The sequence below is a fragment of the Nothoprocta perdicaria genome, unplaced genomic scaffold (assembly GCF_003342845.1).
Source record: "Nothoprocta perdicaria isolate Ctin4 unplaced genomic scaffold, notPer1 scaffold_11, whole genome shotgun sequence".
Lineage (NCBI taxonomy): Eukaryota > Metazoa > Chordata > Aves > Tinamiformes > Tinamidae > Nothoprocta > Nothoprocta perdicaria.
The window spans coordinates 3620244-3644858 of record NW_020454205.1 but is presented as its reverse complement, the minus strand read 5'-3'; the positions used below and the strand labels follow the sequence as shown (position 1 = coordinate 3644858).

Sequence of the window (24615 nt, the reverse complement as noted above, 5' to 3'; positions counted from 1 at the left end):
AGTGAAGGGTGTTTTTTTAAGGATACTTATATATTAAGCCCTTACAGAAGCAACCACGTTTACTCAGGTTGCACAGACATTGAGCTGCATATTTATCTGATCTCATTTTAACTTGAGCTTTCAACCTTATTCAAGTCATGACTGTTTCTGTAGCTAATAATCCAGTTGACCTGGACTTTATTCTTTAGTAGTTTTGGAATTTTTTTTAACTATTTAGGACAATTTTTGAGCTGTTGTCAAAAGCAGAGAAGGATTTTGCAAAATTATTTCTATGGTAGGTGGAAAAATCATCTTTTTTTAATTTAATCTTCTGAGATCAGTATTTTCGCAAATATGGCTGGGATTTATAATTTAGCTGAGCATCTTTTATGTCTGTACAGTTTTAACTAGGTGAACTTAGTGGGTTTCTTTCTGCTTTCAGCTGTTTGAAACTACTGAGTGTGGAAATGGGTATGTGGAAGCAGGAGAAGAATGTGACTGTGGTTTCCGAATGGCAAGTAAAGACTTGTGTATTATTCCATGGGTTTTTCTCAAAAAATATAATAAATAATATGATAGATGAGGGAGCGGAGAAGGTTATGGCAATAACTTCTTTTGCCTTTGTTACAGAGCAGCTCGGTCAAAGGACTGTGTTATTTTACAGTGAGAATGAGTGTGAAAACAGTGTCTCCTCAGTACAGCCTTCCTTTCATGCTGATGAAAGGGTGTAGCAGTCACCCCTTTCATAGACTGAACTTTGGAGATACGTAATATGTTCTGAGAACCTCTTTTCTTTGTAGAAATATTCCAAGATTTTTTTTCTGCAAAAATCTGCCCCTCAGGCTTGAATCCATGTTTTATTCTTTAAATAGAATCACATATATAATTTTCATAAACTTTCTTTTGCATTTCTTCCAGTTTGACTAAGATATGTGCACTGGCACGGGCTAATCCAGTCCTGTATGAGGCTTCAGAAGATGTGAACCCTCCTGTTACTGTAGCATGTAGCATACTTTCCCTTTAGTTTATATTTCAGTGATGCAAAGGGTTCTTCCAGCTGATGATTCCTAGTCCTCAGTGCTGAACTGAATCTTTTGTCCTCTGATACATGATAGTTCTTAGAAAGTTTGGGAAAGACAAGTTATTTTAAATGGAGAACTAACAAATCCCTTTATTTCTTTCAGGAGTGCTACGCAGACTGTTGCAAGAAGTGTTCCCTTTCTAACGGAGCTCACTGCAGTGATGGACCCTGCTGTAATACATCGTGTCTCGTGAGTGGTTGGGATGGATCTGGTGTGTGTCTCTATTTGTGGAGGTTGTGTATACCCCGTTATAGGTAGTGTGCTTCATGTAGAATGATCTAAAAAGCCAAATATATGTGAGAAGAGTATTTACAACCTAGTACCACGAGGAGTTATTCCAAACAGGAGCCTTGAATTTTGCTTTCACGTAATCTTCCTCCTCCTGAACTATATTCCTCGTTTTCTAGTTTTTCCCACGAGGCTATGATTGCCGAGACGCAGTGAATGAATGTGATATTGCTGAGTTATGCCCCGGGGATTCTGGCCAGGTATGTGCACAGAAGCTTTATAGTATAGTGTACTATATATAGTATAGCTCTGCTTATTCTGTGGAAACTTGTTAGCACTCATTTTATGTCAAATTAAGGGAAAAAAAAAAAAAAAAAAAAAGATCCAAAACAAAACAAAAAAAAGACCCAAACAAAACGTAACCCCCGGAATAAAAGAGAGACAGAGAGAGAGAGAAAGAAGAGAGAGAGAAAAAAAGCAGCCCCTCCTCCCCATATGAGAGCAAATACTGTATCTAAAAATGGGGAAACAGGCAGAAAAAGGGGGGAGAGAGAGAGGGGAGAGATACATAGGATCTGGGGATGTGAGTGTGTGTGTGTATGTGAGAGAGAGAGAAAGAGGCACGGAGAGAGGGAGAGAGAGAGAGAGAGAGCAAAATATCAAAGATTGTGCAAGATCAGCCTGGAAAGATAATCGATACTCGACCTAAATTTAACACAAACTACTCAATAAAAGTTAAAGAAAAAACTTACTTTCCATTTCCCCTCGCAGTTCCTACTGGATCTTCGCCTCTCTTTTTTGTTTTGCTTTATTTACTTAACAGCTGATCACATCCAAGTAAACGAGAGAAGGTTCATTAAAAAAATAATAAAAAAAATAATCCTCCAACTTTATTGGGTGAAAATAAAAATGATTGAGCAAGAAGTGGGGGGCATGGAGCGGTCCTTTGGGGTCCGGGAGTTGTTAAAGCATGTGCCGACCGCGGTCTCGCTGTTTGGTTGTGAAGGGGTTGGGAAAAGGAGGAAAGGAAATGAAAATCCGATATGTCTTTATTCTGCTAATTATTATCGTTTTAGCCCTGTTTAAAAAAATGGCTGATTAAGTTGAGTGCGCATGTCTTTGTGTGTCTATTCCCGATATGCACTCTGGGAATGAGAGAGAGAGAGAGAGAGAGGGGAGAGAGAGAGAGGAGAGAGAGAGAGAGAGAGAGAGGAGGGAGAGCAGAGGGAAGGGGGGAGAGGGAGAGCTGTAATTAGTGAGGTGATCAACATTCTCCGGGCTGCAAATGACGCGCAGGAGCCCGCGCAGGAGCCCGCGCAGGAGCCCGCGCCGCCGCCGGGGCGCGCGAAGGGGCAGCCGCGGCGGCGCGGGAGGCTCGCGGAGGAGCAGCCGGCTCCGCGCGAACTTCATTAGCACCGCGGACACACGCGCAGCGACGCGCGGGGTGGACGGCCGGGGAAAATTAGGGGAAAAATAAAAGAAAAATAAGGAAGGGGGGGTTGTTGTTGGGGTTGTTGCTCTTTTAACTGCTCAGAAGCTTAAATAAATGGATGCAAATTAATTATTGCACTTATTCCACGAGGGAGATATTTCTTTCTGTCTTTTCTTATTTTTTTNAAATTAAGGGAAAAAAAAAAAAAAAAAAAAAGATCCAGACTAATAAATTGCATTGTCATATTCCTGCCAATAACTGTAGAGATTTATTACAGGAATGCAGCATGACAGAGGAGAGGGAATGAGTCCCAGCAGTAGCTGCCAAATACTCTGTTATTCAGCGTGTTTGTGTTGCCCTGTATCTTGCCTCACCTCAATTTCCATTAATAATATGCAGTAAAGTTGGAATAAAACCCTATTTTTTGTTAATAATATGCAGTAAAGTTAGAATAAAACGCTGTGTTTCATGGCTAATGTGTAGGATAGCATTTAGGAAAGGATACTATTTTTTTTCCATTCTTTATTAACTGCTGTAAAGATTTCTAAAGTAATCATAAATTTCAAGGCATTTAGATGATTGTTTTATTATGTCATCTACTTTGTGCATTATATTTCTCTTCTAAAACCTGAAAATTCCTTATATGATCTTTTAATGCATTATTACTGTATACCCGATTACAAATATATACTTTTTTTCCAGTGTCCACCAAATCTTCATAAACAAGATGGATATGCCTGTGATTCTAATCAGGTATCCAGTTCTTTAAAATCTCTGCACATTGGCAAATAGGAACTGACCAAATAAAAGCTGTAGGGTTTTTTTCATTATTTCTTCATGAATTTGGTCTTTCAGATATGGATGCTGTTTATGCTTTGTGCACTCTATGAATAGTAAAAAAAAATCTGTTTAAAAACAAAAAAAGGGCTTGGTATGTTTACATTTTACAGGTAGATCTTTTGTGTCCTGCATGTTAATAAGCTCTTTACAACTTTTTAAGTGAAAAGTATAAAGCAGCTCCTGAAATTTAAGTATTAGACACCAAAATACTTTGGGAATGTGGGTCAGTATGTCCTCTAGTTTTGGCAACTACCCAATTTATGAAAGCTGTTACACACCCCATTGTATGGGCGAAGAATCAAAAGGACACAAGTGGCAGGGAGGGGGGAAAAAAGAAACAGTGTTTGGATCTCATTGTTGACATGTTCTGTTTTGTTTAGGGCCGTTGCTATAATGGAGAATGCAAGACGAGAGATAATCAGTGCAAATATATCTGGGGATCTAGTAGGTTGCATTTAATTTCCTTAAATATATTTTATATCCAGTTCCTTTCCTTCTGTGTTTTCTTTGTTTTTTCTGTTGTTGTTGTTATTTACGTGGCTGTATTTTTATTGTCTTATTTTTTGTTCTTGCTACTGTTAGTTGAAATTATCTCCTCAGTGAAACATAGATTGCAAAAAGAAACTGTGGCTTGATTGGCAAGTGAAATCTCAAGTTGTAATTACACAAAATATTTATCACTTTGAGTTAATGTGAGTTAAGTTCAAAACAGAAAGATGAGAGATTTTTGCTTATTTTCTTACCCAGGGTGTCAGTCAAGATACAGCTGTCCTGCCTAGCTTCACTTTCCTTAATTTATTCTTTACCCAGGGGGAAAAAAAAGCCCTATATTAATCCCAGATCTAGTTTAGTACATTGACACAGTACAAATTTAAGCCCAGATGTGTGCAGTAAAATAGAAGTATATTTGTGATGAATTTTGTTTGCAGCTAAGAAGGAATAAATGTTTTCAGTAATGACTTGAGGGTAGTGCAGGAGAGCTGAAGTTCCAGGATGCCCTTCCTGTACGTTAACACATAGTGTTTGCTCGTGTGCTTTTTCTAAAGCATATGTAAAGCCACATATATGGCAGCAACTGCTGCTGTCTGTATAGACAGACTTCTGGTCAGATTTAAAATTTTTGTGTTCAAACATATAGAGAATTCCTGGGGGAGAGGAAAAGAGTTTTTATAACTCGTGTCATTGGTGGATAGTATGTTCCATTTTCCTTTTTTCATCAACAGAGTCTTCAGGATCTGACAAATTTTGTTATGAGAAGCTTAATACAGAAGGCACAAAAAAAGGAAACTGTGGGAAGGATGGAGATCGATGGATTCAGTGTAGTAAACAGTAAGTTCAGCTTGGTAGTGGTGATTTGTCTAGAAATTAAAATGATCTAATAATTCCTACTTTTTTTCATTAGCATTTCCACAGTTTGTTCTACCTCCTTTTGAATTGCCCTTCCCTCACAGGATTTACAATTCAAAAATATTCCATAGCTCTGAGAAATTCATAGGTGACTCAGCAGTGCAGTGCTAAAGAACTTCCCATATCTGAGTTTTCAAACAGACACACTGCCAGTTTGGGGCTTTCAGAGGACCTGGGGACAGGGCAGCATAAAGTCACTAAGTTCCTACAGTTCTTTGTTGCTTAATACTGCCACTACTACGTACATTAAATATTTTATTCCTAAAGATGTAAACCGAAAATATATCACCCTAATTACGGTAACACATTATTTGTTGTGAATAAAGGCAGCATTTACCAGTCTTTCTTTTTGCAAGTTTACTTCGTATTACTCCAGTAACATTTTGGTTTGTATTTTTGTTTTACTTTTACAGTGATGTTTTCTGTGGCTTTTTGCTCTGTACTAATCTTACTAAAGTTCCACGAGTTGGTCAAGTTCAAGGAGAAATTATCCCAAATTCTTTTTATCACCAAGGCCGCATAGTGGACTGCAGGTAAAATAATACAGTGTTCCAAGCTGATTTTTCTGTCAAATCTAATGATAGAAATAAATGTAAAATGGTTTTAAAAATAAAATTAAAAATAAAAAAAAAATAAAAATAAATAAATAAAAAAAAAAAAAACTGAACAAACAAAAACAAAACACCCCACTAATACTCCATATTTGAGATATGTGACAGGTGGGCTGCCCTTGTGATTACTCCCTCTGGATCAGAAGCAGAGTTTCATGACCCGAGATTAATACTCAGCATTGTGGCTTTTCTGTAAAAATACATCAATAACTGTTGTCTGTAAAGGCCAGAAATCCATATATTAAATATATATGTATCTTGGGTATTATATTCCCAAAGTTTTAGGGAAAACGAAGGTTGATAGGGAGGGTGTGGTGAAGAGTAGTGGCGGGATGAGAGGTTAAACTACAGACTGGTTAAGACATGTAAGTGGTTTTAAGCTACTGCACAATATGGCTTTGTATTTTAAAGACATTGACACCATCACTGTTAGGCTACGAATACTCTCTTGTATAGTTAGAACCTATGTGAGAAATAGTTTTCAACTCTTCTGTTATTTCATTCTTTTTGTTGTTTTTAGTGATACTGCCTTCTCCATGGGAAGATGGTGTTTGGCATTGTGTAACATTAAAAATACCTTTGGCTTATCAAAGATTTGATTAAAGAAAGGCAAACTAAGATGCCTTTTTGAGTATTTAAGTCACTTAGATTTATTTAGATTTATTTTTAGTCTGTCTGCTCGAACATAAACTCTGACTTTGTTCTTTCTGTATGTTTGGAAGAGGGAAAGCTGTGGGGTTTCTAGTATCTGCACTGACAGCTTTAATATTTTTGAAAGACTTTAGTCACAATACTAACAATATGCTAAATTTTATTTCTCCTAGTGGTGCTCATGTCCTTTTAGATGATGATACTGATTTAGGTTATGTGGAAGATGGAGCTCCCTGTGGTCCTCACATGATGTGTCTGGACAAAAAGTGCCTGCCCATCCAGTCCTTGAACATAAGCAGCTGTCCCATCGGCTCCAATGGAAAAGTCTGTTCTGGACACGGGGTGAGTCTGCATGGGACCGTGGTGGCCCAGCCTCCAGCCTCTCCATGTGTGGTACTTTAAAAGACCTTGTGCAGCTTTCTACCCAAAAACATGCCTCAGAACTGTTCATCTCCTGAAAGCAAGTGTTAGATGCTGCAAACAGTGCTGTTCTGTGACAACATGAGGAGCACCGATAAGATTTTAGGAAGCAAGGTTATTAAATTAGTTCTGTAATTATATCTGAAGTGCTAATTTTGTTATTAACAAGAAAGAACTTGTCTGTCAACAAATTCACTACTCATGTCTTAACTGTAATATTTATAAGATTCTTCCATTTTAGGCTAGCTATACTTCAGATTTTCCTTAAGGAGAGCAGGAGCCACTGGGGGTTTCAGCTGACTGCGGCAGTTCTCACAGATACTTGCTTAATTTATGCCATATTTTTTTTTCCTTATGTGAAATTGAAGATGTGAAGTGAATGTGAGCCCCACAAAGGAAAGTCAGAGTTTCATAAGAAAAGCTTTTAAATTGGAAAGTAGGGGAAGGATAGAGATATAGAAATTTTCTTGGAAGTTTTGGAGAGTGGTGTGAGCAGTGAGAGAACTGTGGTCAAAATATGGTCAAAAAGGCATTTCTGACGCGTTTTCCTTTTCTAGGTGTGTAGTAATGAAGCCACTTGCATTTGTAATTTCTCCTGGGCTGGGACAGACTGCAGCATTGATGATCCTGTCAGGGATACTGGTAACAAGAAGGATGAAGGACCCAAGGGTTTGTGTGATTTCAGTTTTGACATTCTTTCAAATAATTATGATATTTTTCTGTTGGTAGCTGGTATTAGAATTAGCAAGAAATGCCATACAGTCCTATTCAGAACCAGACAGTAGAATTTTGCTTTGTTTAGATTATGACTGTCTGTCTGCTTTAAGAATTGATAAAACTTTTATTTTTCTAACGTAAATATTGGGAAGATTTGAGTGCATAAGTGTATATACTTCCTGATATTTCCTTCACCCTTTTTTCTTCATTCTTTACATTTTTTTCCAGTAACTGGAAGCTGACTAAACATAGTTCTTATTTCTTTTATATGAGAATTCAGTACTCCTCCATTATTAGAGATTTCCAGATCCTTAGTTGTTTTCAGCTGTTTCAGAGAGCTGTGACCCAGCAAAAGGGGACCTGGATTGTCCTGAGGGAAAAAGCCTTGGCTCTTGACGTCAGGTTTCAGTGGGAAGGAAAATAAATAAATAATAAATTTAAGAACTTAAGATATTCTTACAACCATTATTGCTTAGGGTTTTTATTCTTATGTACTTAGTAGATACTTCAACTGTATATGAAGTAGATATAAAAAGAGGAGCTATTAGGAAAATAATTTGTCAGAAACATTTCTTAAAAAGGAAGAAAAGCACTTGAGACTCTCCCGGATGTCTTTGGGTTGTGCTATCCAAGGCTTTTGTTTTTCCTGTCATCAGACTGTTATGAAACATCAGACTACATTTATCCATAATTATGCATTTAGAGAAAAAGTTACCAATAAACAACTGAGAAACCCAAATAAAATTTTTCACCTATGTCCCAGTTCTGGTTCCCTCCATCCCTTCTGTAAAGCTGATTGAAAGAAGAGAGAGGGGTTTAAAAATGCAAGCCTTGTGGTGCAGACTGTAACTGATAAAATATCCTGAATGTAAAATACTCAGATTTCTCAGGGAAGACAAAATTTTGGTATGTGTCTCCATAATGGCTGTATGGAGAAGACAGCACTGTAGAGCTGATGCTCCTCCTGCCTGCAGCAAGAGACAGCACTTTTTACTGTTGTGACACTAAAGAGCACTTGACTTTGTCTTGCTCCTTTCCAAGTGCTGTGGATTAGAAGTAAGATTCCCTCCTCTGTTAAATGGTCTATAAGAAAGGTACTTCTATCTTGTTAGATTTTTGTAATTCAATTATAACTTGTGTTATTTCAGAATGGAAATATCTTTTTAAAAAATTAATACATCAATACTGAAATGTTCGGAAGAAGAAGTCTTAAATGAATGGTATCTGTATGGATTTGTGCCAGTAGCTACAGACCTAAAATTTGGTTTCCATTTTTCAGTAAACTCCACTGAAAAAGGCAGAGTAAGTTTATGTCACAAGATGACTCAAAGAACAAATTTTAAAAGATGGAATTATATTTACCTACATTATTATTTTATTGATACTGAATCTCCTAGAAATGAGTATAGGAGTTTGAACGTTGCTGGTTGTTACATTATATTTTACTGTGCTAAGATAGCAACCTCCTTGTCAAAAAGGATACAGAGTAGATTTCTGTAGTTTTGTGAAGTTCCATTCACAAAATGGCATCCAGAATGACCAGAATTCTCGGATTAGGATTCACACTGGGACTAGTGTAACCTGACTCTCAAAGCCAGGGAGAATCCATGAAATAAAGCCTGGCCAGAATGAATAGCCACATCTGTGGAACTGGTATCAGCCCTTCAGTTTGTACAGTGTTGAAATGCCACCCTTGCCATGTGTCAGTTTTTAAGAGGTAAGTTCTTTCACATGGAATACCTTCATCTTTCTCTTTTCCTCATTCTTCAATAGCGAACCATGTCCAGATCCAAATAAAAGTGGAAAAGAGTTTTTAAGTATTGCATTGAGGATATGCTTAAAAAAAAAAAAAATTAGTTTTGTCTTTTATATTTGTCATTTAGGGTTGATCTAAGATAACATATTTCCATAGTTTACGTATTTGAGGGACTTGTGCAGAAAAGACTAAAGAGGGAGGAGATTTTAGCTCCTAATATTTATTGAAAATAATAAAGGCAACCCTAGGAAAGCTTTCCATAGCTTACATAGTTCTTTTACATATTTTTTTTTCTTTTTGCTATCTCTTTTTTTTTTTCCTTTTAAGTAACAAATCCCTTTCATCTACTTTGTGCCTTACACCAGGTACAGGCACCAGGTACAGACACCAGGTACTGATTCTTCTAAGTCTCTTGATAATGAGTTATTCTTTGCAGCAAATGGAATTGCTGCATTTTGATATAATAAGGAAAACCAACCAAATAAACTAGACCTCTTTTCCTTCATAGTGAGGCACTTTGAAAGAGGATTTGCTTAAGTCAATGATCAGTGTGTGTATGTAACTCAGGGCTTTAACATCTTCTAATTTCAGTCATTTGCTATGACATTTAGTGTTGAAACCTTGGGTCTAAATATCATGAGAGCAGATAATTATTTAGAGAGAGGCTATAAACCTTTTCAGAGACGTGAAAATTCGATAAGTGATTTAAGTTTTCACACCATCAATCCCTGCGTTGTTCTTACTGTGAGAATGTGTAGCTAACAAGTATTTCTTGCCATTCATTTACTGTTACGATATTTGATAATTGACTGCTCATCCTGTTGCACTTCTGTTTTATTTTCCAGATCTTGCCATCATTCATCAATTGCTTTTGCCTTCATACTATATTTCAGGATTTAAAAATAAGCTGTCCATAACTATGTTGGCATTAATTCATGAGTCTTGAATTAGCTTAAACTCAGCAACCTACTGTATCCTGTCCTAACAGACCACACTAGAGCAATGCAGGCTGGTAGCTGTTTTGGGAAGAGAAGGAATTCATGCTGTTAGTTTTTGGCTACTGCAGGAACCCTGAATTAGGTTAGTGTTGGTCACGAGTTTTGAAGTCAGTGGGACTCCTTATGTACACGAGTTTCTTCCTGTGCAATTTCATTTGCAGAATTCGGCCCTCGTTTGACTAGTGGAATGGTGTTTGTTCGTTTGTTTTAATGCAAAATTTGTCTTAAGTGTGTGTGTGTGCATTTATGAAATGTAAAAAAGGTAAAAAACAGAGGTTATAAAATAGACTTTCTTCAGCATGAAGACTAGGGAGTTTTAGAATATAGAAAATTTTCCATTAGACCAAGAAGCTGTAAATTCAGGTGCTTGCTTACGGTCTGTTATGACTGAATGAATCAATTGTATTTTTAATCTTTAATAGCACAGGAAGTATATAGATGCTTTCTTTCTCAGAAGAGTTCCCTTCAAAAAAGAAAAAACAAATATTAAAAGAGACCATCAGAACATTAAAATTCCAGGGTACTACCTGAAGCAAATTTCTAGTGTAGGCTTTTCCTTTTAAAGCTGTTCTGGTAAGATACAGATAAACATAAAGTCGTATGTGTATATATATATATATATAAATATGGTAACAAAATAAGTAATGCTGCAATTAAAACCCATATTTTTCCTGCAGTGGAACTGTTTCCAGACAAGCTGTTTTTATTTGTTAAGTTATACTATGGATACAGTATGTTTCTGGTGATCAAAAGGAAGTTTTTAGTGATTTTATTACACTTTGGATACTTTAAACAAACAGTAGATTGAAGACATTTCATTTTTTAAGTACACAATAGAATCACAAGCAAAAGAAAATAGTCTTAAATTTTACAGGAGAATTTCTTAATGAAGTGTTTGCAAGTTTTCATATAAAGTCAAATATAGTGCATTTTTAGAGATACAGTATTTGAGTCCAGGAAGGTTTTGTTAGGGGGTTTAAATTGTTTCACAGAAAATGGATTACAGAGCAAAATTTTCTTTAGAGATATTATTTCATGTTTTCATTTCAGACATATATGACTTGTGATCATTTCCTTAAAGAATCTTCCCTTTTCCCTCCACACAGTGAGCATGGCAACTAACAGGCTAATAGGTGCAGTGGCAGGGACCATTCTGGCCTTGGGGGTGATTTTTGGAGGCACAGGGTGGGGAATAGAGTAAGCATTTTTCTCAGTTTGAGTTTGATGTTTGGTGCCTCGTGTGTGAGGTAACTGTGCGCCCCCGAGCCCTCTGTGTGCTCCCCATGAGCTTCGTCGTGTGGTGCCCGTGTTTGTCGTGTGGTTTTGACCGTGTCTGTGTCGTGCGATCTGCTCGTGCGGTGTTGAACCCTCTCCTGTCTCGGATAATGTGGGGCATAAAACAGTAAGTTCGTGGATTTTTGCATTGTCACAATATAATTGAATGTCTAAATGTTTCCATTGCTCCAAATTTTAAAAATAATGGGGGAGGGGAAAAATGAAAGCTTGTAATTATTTTTCCAAATAGATTCAGAGCAACCTGGGCAGAAAATGCTTATTTCAATCCATGGGGTTTTTCAGTCTAATAATGGGTCTCAAAATCTGTCTGAGAATAGGAAGACTGAAAATAGTGTCTATATATAGTTTTAGAGTCAAGTTTTCTGATGTTCTGTTGGTAGGATTATGGTACMTCAAGGCAGTAGAACACTACAGAATTCATATATAGTGCATACATAAAATATATAGTTTTATTGTCTTTTCATAATTATGGGGAACTAAGCTTAAGTGTTAGTGGTCTCAATTTTAAGAGTGGTTATTGGAGTGAGCCGTTTGGTCACCACACACTGCAATGAGCTGTCTTTATTCTGTGTTCACAGAACACAGTGCAAATTGCAGAATGAACTGCTGTTAATCTGCTCTTCTGGCACTTCCAACTTCACGGCGTTTCTAGTACTCTATCATCAGTCTTCCGAAAGCATCCGTCCTGCGCCACCCTCCTGAAGCAGGGGACAGAACAAGATAGTTTGATTTCTAATCAGAACAGGATAGTTTGATTTCTAACTGGACCTTGTGAGGAAGGTTGCATTGCCACACAGCTCACATGAAGGAAACACAGCAGCCTCCCCAGAATAGGCAGCACTTTGTGTGTTTAATTTTGCAACCCTGGCTTAGCTATGCTTTTTATTTTCCAAATTGGACTGCTCAGATTTTCAGGAGAGTAGAGACCCCTGGGATCAACAGTGGACACCTTGCAGAAAAATAGGTAAAAGGAAGAAAGTTTTTTTGTTGTTGATGTGGTGGGGTTTTTTTTGTTGTTGTTGTTGTTTTTTTTCTGGGTGGTGGGTTGTTTTTTTTTTTACTATGAAAATTGTAGAGCAGAATATACACCAGGTAGGGGTATTCTGGAGCAGAGTGTTTACTAAATCTTAAGGACAGTTCTGCTTTTTGCTTATACTGTCTTGAACCCTTCCCTTCTGCTTTTATCTTGCCTTGCCTCCTGGCACAGCTCCCTGCTGCTGTTACTGGCATCCCTGGCCATTTGTTCTTGCTCCCGAATCCTTCAACTCTTAATTCCAGCTTTTCTTCCTCTGCTCTTTGCTTCCTCTGGAGTCTAAGACCCCAGCTGCCCTTTTCCTGCTCCTCTAACTCCTTCAGCTGCAAACCTGCAGGTCAGAGCACTCGGGTTCAAGAAAGACCAGAGGCAGCACCAACAGCCTGTGCGTTTCCAATGGCCTTGACTGCAGGGCAGGCTGCTCTTGTCACCATCTGCTCTGTCCCACAGCGCTGCAGCAGAGACACAATTTTCAGCCTTTGGAAACTCGAGCAGCTCAGGATGAGTTTTCACAGTGATGTCCAAGGGCCCTAATACTGCCCTAGTGCCAGGTCCGGTCATTCCTCCTCCTCCCTACCCCCTTCAGCTGTCAATTGCAAACTTTTCTTCAAAAGTGATTTCACTTCAATGCTCTGTGGGGTTATTATAGCAACCAAGTGGGATGATACAGCTGAATCTTTTTCTTCCAACTTTCATCCTGAAATGGTTGTCCGGCTTTGATAAGTAGGCTGGGGGCTTAGGTTGGCAGAGTGATAGGCAAAAGGAACAAAAGTTTTAGAAAATATCAAGCTGGGGCCTGTCGTTACTTTCAGGACAATCTGTAACCTTACCTCTTCTGTGACGAAAAAGAATTTCAAAACAACGTGTGTTTAGCTCTTGTAGAGGCTGTCTGATGATGATGAAGATTTAGAAAGACCAGGGATATTAGCACAGGTAGCTTCTGCTTCGTCTCCAACAGCTCCAGCAGGGTTTGCACCAAGGTCTAAGGGGAGGGCTGGAGCCCACGCGGCAGCAGAGAGCCCTGCCGAGGCGGCCCCAGCTGCCCCGGGGAAGGGGGTGCCCCCAAGCCCCCCCAGCACCTTCCGTCTGGCCGCAGCTCTGTGACCAGGAAAGGCCATCTGGCTGAAAGATACTTGAGTTTTTTCCTATGTGGTACAAACTAAAGTAGCAACCCTCTGCAAAGTACCACTTCATAGTGGTAGCTAGATTCTACCTCGTTAATAACCTAATTCATTAGTGCACTTGGTAAAACGTGATGTATATGGCTTTAAGGCAAGCAACACTATGTAAAAGTATTTGCATTCCCTTTTAGGTACTATTCTCTGCAGTCTGCTGTGTTCTTTGGCTTCCCAACAATCCTTGCAAATCTCTAAATATTCTGGATCTGGAGCTGCTCGCTTGGAGAGCTCTAGTCTCATAGCCAAGGCGATGATGTTTAGTAAGCAGAAACATTTCATCAGCAGTTTTTGCACAGAAGTCTTGAAATTAGATTAGAGTCTTGTTGAGAAAAGTAAAATTTTACCTTGATTGTTGCCTTTCTGGTTTCTTTAATTGATTTAGGAAAAAGAACTGTTTCTCTGCATTCATATCACCTGTTATTCCTGGAGGACTGTCTTTGAAGAGGTTTGAATTATTCCCTAGAAACAGACATGCCATCTGCCTGTTCACAGCCATCTATTCTTTACATTGCTATAAGGCTCTTAGCAGATTTATTTACATGACTAATATTTATAAGCATTTGGAAATGTCTAATATTTATAAGCATTTGATTTTCACAGTTGTGTCAAAAATAAAGTTTTTTTTAGTTAATGACACTTCCTAAAACTGAGTAAGACATGAAAAATCTTTTTATTGCAACCCCTTTAACATTTACCGTAATTTCACTGTGTTTCTGCTCAACTAGCCCTAACTGGTTTGTATATTACCCTCCGTGGTTTAAATTTTAAGTGAATTCTTCCCTGCTTATGTGTGAAAGTTCACACTGCCTGTTACCTGGATGTGCAAACATCACCAGGAATATAGAGTTCCTATAAGGAAATGTTGAAAAATAGACATTTGGTAATTCATTATCTAAATTATAAATATATTACTAACAGTTGATCATAGTACCTCTTGTCTCCTCTGTGGGAAAAATAACATTCTAGGGCTAGCAAGAAATTAGCATCGGAATTTTTCAAGACTTCTAAAAAATGGTGCAGCCAATATTTGCTCTGTTGTCAGTTTTTTGCTGTGTACTGTTTCTTTTGGTGAAGAAAGCCAAAGTTCTGAGTCAGGTGCACTAGCTGATTAGGATACTAACTGTTGAAGGAAAGTTTCAGCTGGGAATATAAAGCCTGTGAAAGGGCCCTTCTTTACTCTCCACCACACTCACTACTGTTGATTTATAGCCAGGTGGAATTTTAAAGGTAAGTCCCAGTAAGATGTCTTCTTCCAAAGCATGGAAAAATTACCTTTTTATTATTGTTGTCAAGTTTGTGCCCTGCTTATACATGTAAAAATCACTATATATTATTTTCTAATTAAATATATTTCTATATTTTAGTCTTTTACTAATATTCCTGAACACTTTTTTTTTTTTGTGTAGGAATTGCAGAAAGCCATTTCTAAGCCAAATGTTTGAAAGGGTTTTGGAAAATGTCTATTTTTTCTACACTTGTTTGAAAGAAATCTGCAAGCAGTGCCCCTGAAGTATATGTGAACTCCTTGGAAAACCAGTAATACTGTTCAACCCGGGATCATTCAAGATCTGGGTTTTTGTTCTGAAGGATGAGGGATAATTTTATATGTACTAAATCAAAATGATAAGTCATACAGACTTTCAGCTGGGTCTGTATGCTCTGCAGTGCCTGAAATGTATTTTTATATGAAGAGTAAATGAAACGTTTGCAGAATATTTCCTTCATAACACTGAAAGTTACGAATTAAAATTTTGGTTATGGCTGATGTGGTATCTAACAGCAGTGCTGCTGTCCTCACTTCTTGTAGTGCTTGGGACAGGGGCACGTGGGACTGGCCTGATGCCTTGAGGCTCTCGTTGCTCCCCTGCACTTGCAGAGCTGCCCCTCTGCCAGCTGCCCACCCAGACTCTGCAGCAGAGAATAGAAATTATTTAGAATAGAAATTCCCTCTTGCTGAGTGGAAGTGTTGGTTTGAGGGGCCTGGGATAGGAGATAAACACTGTTTTTGAAGCCTAATTCTGGACATGTAGATGTTTGAACTCCAAGTGTGCAACTTGTTGCAGAACTGCTGTGGTGCTTTCGTTTTGCCTTGAACTCATTTGCAATTAGCTTTACATCAAAGGCTGCTCAGTAGGATTCATGTTCTGAGCAAATTAGATTGGTAAAACAATGATCCCTCTCGTCTACCTCCACCCTCAGAAAATAGATCACTTAAGCATTAATTGTAAGTTTTGTATTTAGGTGTTCTCTTGCCCTCTTCAGAAAATTACCCATATATATTTTGTGCTGCTGCTTTTTGTTCTTTCTTCCTGCTCCAGCCCTTCCTACTTTGTTGTTAAGTAGCTTCTTGAGGATGCTGAAGAAATACTTTGATGTTGGAAAGTTTAATGGCCATACAGCTTTTCTTTCAAATTTGGTTCCTTATTATGTAGTCCCGTTGTTTTATTTGTTAAGCTGTTGTTTGCAAGTTTAGTACTGATGTAATTGCAGAGACTCTGGACAGCATGTAGCTCTAGATCCTCTTAGCTCAGATTAGAAAATATCTACCACCTTTCAGGATCTACATGGAAAAAAAACAGGCTTTCTGATTTTCTTTTGCTGTAGGCATAAAAAAAAACACAACATTCATAATTTTTTCCCTTTAAATTAAATTAAGGAACTATTTATTAATGTAAAGCTCTCAGGTGACAGTTTATTTGCTAGATAATGGAGAAGTCATAATAGAGTTTATGTTTTAATACTAGCTTTTTATGTGTGGTAGACATTAACGTAGGCCTGGGAGAGACCAACAGCTTTTTTCATTCTTACTATTAAAGAAAAGCAAGTAGGGCCTGCTGAAAGTGTGTGGAGACATCACCTGGTGTGCTGTCTATTTTCCATTGAGTGTTTGCCTACCCTTCAATTGCTTCACTTACCGTGAATAAAGTGGTTGGTTCTTACGTCTTTCTTCCCGTAATCCTTTATCGCAGGTCCTAGTGCCACCAATCTTATAATAGGCTCCATCGCTGGTGCCATCCTGGTAGCAGCTATTGTCCTTGGGGGGACAGGATGGGGCTTTAAGTAAGCAGTGCCGCATGTCTTCTCTTCGGTGGCTATGGCATTTCTCTCTTGCTTACATCACTAATTTTTGAGCTCCTGCTACAAGATTTGTGTGCTAAAAAAAAAAAAAAAAAGAAGAAAAAGGAAACCCAAACTATAACAAACTTCCTTAAAGAGAAAGAATTATGTATGCGCAGAGGGAGAGGAGGAGGTAGATTCAAGACAGATGGCATCGGGGTGCAAAGTTGAAAATCAATGAGGAGAGAAATAATTTAACTTCAGGAGTTCACCTTGTTATATTTAACCCTGAAGTTATGTGTATATGTAACTTTACTATAACCTTCACTATGAATGGTCCCCTAAAGTCTGGGGATTTTTTTATTTTCTTATTTTAGACTGTTACATTTTTATAGTGTTCAGTTGCATTATGTAAGTATATATATTTATGGATGTAGAAACTTTCTAAGTGTCTTTTAGCCCATTCAAGAAGAGAAAATGCTTTGCCCTTTCCTGTCTAAAAGGCACCACACCTCATTTGTTTAGCGGGAAAGATGAAATACATGTCAGTCTTATCTTTGTTTAAACCATGGGCATATGATCCTTACTTAACAAAGTAGTTTAATGCAGTCATGTGTCTTTAACATTGTTTCTCATAAAATAATTGCAGTTAGTATTTTCCAGATTTCTAAATTGCTTATTTAATATTTATGTGGTTTTGATTTGTTGTATTACTTCAAATAGATAATAAAAGGCAGAAATTCAAATGAAGTGTATATTTTAGAGTCTTCACTTGATGAATCAAAAGATTTCTTAAGTGAAGGGCCCGTTCTGGCCTTGTGCTTTTTACACTCTTTAGGTACTAGACATATTCTGTAGCATTAGTTAGTACAGGTGCACTAACATCTACTAGGATATGTAGAAAAGATGTAAGATTAAAAGTGAAAAGACTTTCTCTTACATAAAGCAATATGGAAATAGCTTAATTGCAGAACTGATTTTACTGCAGTTGGCTTTTTAAAAAATACAGCCAAGTTTTCTGCAAGCCTTATATTTAATATTCCTGTTATATTGTTGATTTATTGAGACCAACAGTGTTCTCAAATGCATGAATTTTTAAAGTGATAATATTAAAAACATTGATCTTAGCATGTTTAATTCTTACAGAAACTTGCAAGTTTCACTGGAAAAAAAAAATATGACAGTTTATAGTTCTGGATCTGTATCAGAGAGAGAATTTTTACTTAACAATGCATATACTTTCCATGCACAGAAATCAGTATTTACCCCTAAGTAATGCATTTGTAATCCAAAAGGTAATTTGACTAAAATACAGTACAAGTTATTAAAATTTAAAATGCTCGCACTTTAGGCAGCATCTGGCTCCAAATTCTTTTGAAGCTCTCCTGTTGCATAGGAACCTTTGTACCTAAATTACTGCCACAACTGTTCAGTTTTGCATCCTGGTGTTATTCCTTTGCTCAAACGAAGTTTGTTATCCCTATTCAAGATGCATATTGGAAGAGTCTCTTGAAGCTGTTGCTCTCAAAAGAGCAAGGTAAAGATGTTTCTTCTGTAGCAGAACCTCAAATACACTGGGCTGGCCTAGCTCACAGCTTGAAGTGCATGTTTCTTCTTGGGCTCAGAGGGGAACTGGCCTGCACACACAAGACCCTCCAACACTTTGCATCAGACATCTGTGGAGGGACAGCTGAGGAGAAAAACGAGGATTTTAACTTTTCCTTTTCAAGCAAGCGACGTGTTTAGTCACTATGACTGCGGGAGAAGGTAGCTAATGCCTTACAAACTGGGAGATGTGATTTTTGTTTCACAGGTTATCAGATGTTCATATGAACATACGGTACTGTGGTGTCAAGTCCAAATCAAACGTAAGCTGCAACTAAGCAAACTTTGTTCATGGCCTGAGGTGAGGAGGGGCTGAGGGGGGGAAGGGGAACTGGAAAAGAAGGTTTCATGCAGGTTTAGGAAACAGTAAAACCTTCCAGTTTCAAGAATGAATCCTAGGTTAAGTTTTCCTGATCAAGTTAATAATGCCAATAGAATAGGAAATTAGAAAGTTTACTGACAAAGTTTTGAGCAACTCAGAGCCTGGCTAAATAAATCTGGTGGTGTAGAGTTACAAGGGTGTGAGTGGAAACCTTGCTAGGAAACAACTTCAGCAGAGCCACGCACAGTCCCTTTAAAGCTGCTGGTGTTTAGACTGCAGGGAAGGAATCATGTTATAGGACTGACCTGAACTGTGCTGGGCAATACAGGGAAATATTGCAGTCACAAAGCTGATACCCATTTCAGTGCAGCAGGTCTGCACGGGGCTTGGATGCACAGTGTTCCATGCCGGAGCAGGGAAGGCCTGTCAGGATGAGCACCTGGATGCTGCTGCAGGAGCTTTGCAGAACCTGACAGCGTCTGGTAAACGAGGATAAAGAGTAACTGCAGCTGCCAGCCTGGTGTTTAGGCAGAGTTTTGTGGGTTTTTTTTTTTTTTTTTTTTTAAACTAAGAATTTATGGATGGACCAAAGACTTACCCAGCCCTTACAGGTCTGAAATTGTCTGCTGGTCTCAGCAGATACCCAAAAGAGGCCCAAAAAGGTTTCTGCAAAATAAGGCACTGAAAGACTAATGGAGATTGTGCTGAGGTATGTGCCTGTCTCCCTTACCAATGTTTCTTTACAGCATGAACAGTGATTCAGATACAGTCATATCTAAACAAAAGATTCAAACTGGACTTATCATCTTTTTTTTTTTTTCCTCCAAACTAATACAATAAATGGTAGGCCAACATATTATTATTTTAAGCTGCTAATTTTAGTTCTTTGTTAATTTGCATCAGTTTACAGCAAAAGGTCATTAATTTAATCCCTTCTTCAGCATTTCAACCTTGCTTTAAAATGCTTATAGAAACATTAGTTATCTGAAGAGATTAAAATATTGATTTGGAGCAAATCTTAGGTACTTTTGTAAGACTTGATTGTTTTTAGACAGCACACAAAGCAGACAGAGACGCACAAGCAAGGAGGTGTTGTGTAAACACATTTCTAATTGGGAGGAGGGAGAGAGCAGAGGAGCAAAGAATGATTTTTCTTACATGTTATTTAGCCTTTTGAAAAAGATGATGTTTTCTGAAATATTTTTTGGTCTGTGCAGGAAAATCGTGTTGTAGAGAGCCGTGTCCTGCAGCTCATATAGGGTGGTTTGCTTGCTTCTGAATCAGGACTATCAGTAAATTAGTTTTTGTCCAGATAAGAGACTTTTTTGTTTTCTTGCTGCGTTACAGACAGAGGTGGAACATTGTTATTTAAGTATATTAATGTGTTAGTGCTTTATAGATTCTACCTAAAACAAGTAACTAGGAAACAGGATCAAGTATCATTTAGGTCCTCCGCTCTGTCTGAACCCCTGCCTCAAGGCTGGCTGTCTAGGAGAGCCCTGCTCCGTGGCGCAGAGCCAGCGCGGTGTCCTCGGGGACACGAGCCCCTGCGAGCACCCACGGAGGCCTCGCACCACAGGGCCTCCCCGGCGCTGCTGCCCTCCCTCGGGCTCCCGCCTCGGGGCCTGCGGACCCTCGGAGGCTTCTCCCTGCGGCGGTAGCGTCAGCGGAACGTGCGAGGCAACGGCTGGATGCGCGGGACATTCCTGGACGTGCGCAGTTCCGCTGACGGAACTGGGTGAAGCGACGGTCTGGACACACGCTAGGACACGTGCTGAGGGCTCCGCAGCACTGGGGCTGCTGCCCCAAAGCCCGGGTGCACCCGGCGCTGCAGAGCAGTCTGATGCATTTTGCTGTGCGCTGGTGCAGGTGGGATTAGAAAAGGCTCAGCTTGGAAAAGGCAGAACGGTTCAGTTGGAAGGTGTTACTGGGAACGTTAGTGACGTGTTTTTTCCCCCTCATAGCTTATATGAGAGCTCACAAAACCCACTTTCCAATTTAATTTTACAAAGTTCTGGTAACAAAATTCAGCATAGAATCTTAATGATTAGTCCTCCTCCTCAAGTTTAACTGGAACGTGATGGTTTATAGGAGCACTTAGCATAGCACTGCTAGAAAGAAAATGATTAAACAATATAATGATACTTTAGAAACAAGCAATTCTTAAGCATACTTTAAATAAATAAAGAAGGTACTGGTACCCAGGGAAAAGTTGTGGGCAGGAGGGGGACTTTTGGACCTGTCCCTTAAGCCCCCAGCAGCCCCTGACTAAGGTACCCTAGGAACAGTGGGTAGCAGCAGTAGGGCTACAGAAACAGTCCTGGGGATGCTGCACAGTTTGGGGGAATTCATGATTTTCGGTACTCTTTGCATGTCAGTTTGGTGGCGGTAGTGGTGCATCTGCCCAACGTTCAAATTAAATGCATGAGCCCCTTGCTTGATGCCCCACATGAAGCCAGACACTGGGGAGGTGGCACCTAACTTCTGTTGTCGCTTGTAATGTCTTGCTGTTTGACGTAGGACGCGAGTGTCGGAGGAGACTGGACGCCAGCGCGGGAACCTCCACCCGCTATTCTGATCACATTCCACCCCCCGGCTCGTGGCCATGTCCAGTCTCCTCCGAGCGCCACGTCCTGCCTCTGTTTGCACCTTCTTCCTCGCTCGGAGCGCGCGGCGCGTGGCGAGGCCGGGGCTCACCGAGGCTCCCGCCCCAGCAGGACACGAACCCGGGGGAAATCCCTGCCTGCTGAAAGCACTGCTTGAAGCAGGAGTAACTGAAGGATGCCAGCACAGCCCTGAACTGCCCGAGGAAATTCGTAATTGAAATTACGGTACAAAAAAACACACAAACTGCTTAAATTTTCCAAGCGGTGACAATTGGCCTTGTTAAGCTGCCTCGGTGTGAGCCTTTTGCTTTGCCACGACCTTAGTGCTGCGCTCTGTTCCTGCTACTCCTGACGAATGTTTTGCTGTTTTTTCTTTTCATCTTCTTTTGATGCAACCTGGAAGAAACGTCAAAAAACGAAGGTTCGATCCAACGCAACAAGGCCCTATTTGAAGAAACTTGATTCACAAAGCTTCTCCTTGCACTACCGGATTTTGGGTATGTAGTTGTACAGGAAATAAATCAGTAAGCAAGCACATAAAAAAAAAAATGCATTAGACACAATGCCGGGGTGTTGGGATTTGGGATGATAGAAAACTGTTCTTTGTGGAGAGAAGTGTGTTATACTTTCTCCATTACCTTTCTTCTGTTAATGTTAACAGTCCAGGGTTAAAGGAAACTGTTTCCAAATCAGCTTTTCTTCTTTTCTCCACCAAAGGAGGAGAAACAGACCAAGTGCAATAAGAGAACTGTTTCAAACTACAGAAATAGCAGAAGATTTTTTTTTTTTTTTTTCCAACCTGCTGGTACTCTACCTTCACCCAAGTTCGCATGACTTCCTTTTTCTTATCGAAACTCCAGTGGCATGAGGAGCTCCTTTTCGAAAGGGTAACCTGCATGGCTCACATCCAACAGCGCAGCTAGCGAGCTGACCCCCGGCAGAACTGCAGCCTGATGATAAGTACAAACCCCCGGGGATGCCGGGAGCGGGTCCTGACGGGCTCCCTGGGGCTCTGCCCTGAGAGCTCCCTGTTCCCGGGGCTTTGGTCCGCCTTGTTCCGCCTCCTGCGCTAGGAGGCTCTTGGGGATGGAAGCTATGGAGTGAGGGATGTCTGGTTCTTCCAGGAAGGAAAAAGGTGTAAATATGGAAATAAAATCAACATATCATTTTCACAGATTATATATAGAGAAAAAGATTTCCCTTAAAAAGGTTCTATTCTTTATGTAAATCTATTTTTGATGTTTTTTTCTTCTTTTTGCTCCCCCTTTTCTCTGGCATGTTGTACAGTGGGTGTTCTGGGCTTGCTCAAAAAGGCAGATAGTGGCATGCAGATACAGGGAGATCTGACACCAGACGTGATCCGAAGTTTGTATGCTTGAAACCAAAAACGATTAAAATGTATAAACGCATATCTGTGTGTTGACTATAAGCCTCCTCGGTTACTTTTGTGGCTGTCATGCAGATTTTCTGTATATAATGTAAGAAAATGACACCCTCTCAAATTAATCACAGAAGTGCCAACTTTTTTTTCTTTTTTTTTTTTTTTAAAAAAAAGACTTTAGCTATTTTTTTTAAACTAGTTCCTGTGAATTAAACTTAAAAGCCTTAAACTACTCACACAATGTTAAAACTTAGAATGAGATATTTTCTTCCCTTCCTTCCCACTGAACCAAACTGGCTTGCAATGATAACTCACGTTCCTAAATCACTCCTTGTATCTCCTTGATACGTGTCACTTTTCAGAATTTAACACAAAATTAGTATTTTGACTCTTGTTAATGATGGCTACTGTCACTAAATGTGCAAAAATTCATGTGGATTTACCGGGTCTGTGTGTTGTAATTACTTTTAGCTGTACCTTGTGTTTGAGCACAGGTTTTTCCAAGGAAAGCTGGGCATCGTTCTGCATTTCTGGCTAGGAGCAAACCCAGGCGCCTGCCCTGAGCGGGTTGAAAGAGATCCAGCTTAGGCCTCCCTTAAAGTATAAGGTCTGGCCAGCCTTGCACTGAGTTTACACTCGTGTACGTCAGTTTAAACAAGTGAAGTTACCCAAAAATTCTGCTGCTGCAACTGGTTATCGTGGTTAAAGCCTCTTCTGAGTTTTGTCTTTAATTTAGAAGTTGGAGAGTGGTAGCAGTGGAATTCCAGTTACAAGATTTATTCCATCCTTGTTCAGTGGAAACCAGTTGCCCGCGTTACTTTTAAGGCTCAACTGGAACATGAGGAAAAAATGCTGTAGATTTCCCTGTGACTTACAAGATCTTTTTGGCTTTAATTAGATTTCATATTATGGTAGTGTTGAATCTGACAGTCTTACAAGAGAACTGCAATATATTGTTCTGGCTGACAGTTATGAAGTGTTTTTAAACAGCTTTAACATAATCACATTTACACTTACTACATGAGTTAAAGGTGCTGCACACAGGTAGTCAACATTGATTTATAAATATATAAGAAACCACATTCTGAAAAATTCCTGCCTTATTTCAGGGGGAATTAAAGTAAGAATAACAAATACTTCTGTGGGGAACCAAAAATACTTGCAATTGTACCATTGTTCTGTAAAACTGCTTGGTTTGGAAGCGTTTTCCCCAACTTTGTTCCAGTTCCGCTCCCAAAGCGACTGTGGCCACGACGGCACCAGGGCCGGTCACCGGAATCCCGCGCGGAACTGCAGCTGCACCAGCTACCTGTGTAATAAACCTTTGAGAAGCATTTCACAATCAACATTGTAAATGTGCGATGTGATGTTTTAAATCAGACCACAGTGGTCCCCAACTATTATGTACATACGTTAAGTGCTGGAGTAACTTTTTATTTACACCAGCAATTTCATAGGAATTATGACTTCTTGACTGAATTTCTGCTCCACTCATCAGCTGTCGTGTGCATGTATAAGAACACATCCGCTCTGCTCTGTGTGTACAGAATGCAAGTGGCAGCACAGCTCGGAGTGGGTACAGATTAAGTGCTTTCTATTAGACAATAAATAAAATGTTTTAGATGTTTATTTTCTACATCATGCCTTTGATATGCTTTGGAGAGTACAAATGCATCGAATGATAACTTGTTCGTCACGAAGCGTCGTCAGTAGAGTACATGGTCAGCAAGGTCTCCATTTCACCCATGATGCGTTTGCCTTATTTACCGGTTCCTCTGGCCATGAAACTGTACGGTAATTGTAGAGCTCATACCAGTTTGCTGCATGATCCCACCGAATTGACCTGATCCTCCTGAAAGAGAAATCTAGTAGGCAAACTAGCAAAAGATATATAGGTGCATGTTAAAAAGAAACCAATTGCTTAAGACTGGAGTTAAACAAATTTTTTCTTTACTATGCAAAGATGGGTATTGCACAAACAAATCTAAGACAACTGTCTGAGGAAATGCCATAGAA

At 39.3% G+C, this 24615-nt stretch overlaps 1 protein-coding gene across 2 annotated transcripts in view; it reads left to right on the top strand.

Moving 5' to 3' along the window:
• ADAM23 (ADAM metallopeptidase domain 23) overlaps positions 1-22258 on the top strand; it is a 54927-nt gene extending 32669 nt beyond the window's left edge. The window contains exons 16-27 of one of the 2 annotated variants that reach the window (XM_026049228.1): positions 422-493; positions 1164-1250; positions 1469-1549; positions 3424-3474; positions 3942-4005; positions 4785-4890; positions 5382-5501; positions 6404-6572; positions 7208-7319; positions 16598-16688; positions 21622-21715; positions 21936-22258. In XM_026049228.1, the coding sequence (XP_025905013.1) occupies positions 422-493; positions 1164-1250; positions 1469-1549; positions 3424-3474; positions 3942-4005; positions 4785-4890; positions 5382-5501; positions 6404-6572; positions 7208-7319; positions 16598-16688; positions 21622-21670 (1002 nt within the window). In that variant the 3' untranslated portion in view covers positions 21671-21715; positions 21936-22258. Of the gene's footprint in view, positions 1-421; positions 494-1163; positions 1251-1468; positions 1550-3423; positions 3475-3941; positions 4006-4784; positions 4891-5381; positions 5502-6403; positions 6573-7207; positions 7320-16597; positions 16693-21621; positions 21716-21935 lie in introns of those variants that run through there. The other variant, XM_026049237.1, reaches the window with a different exon arrangement.
• Positions 22259-24615: the final 2357 nt, after the last annotated feature.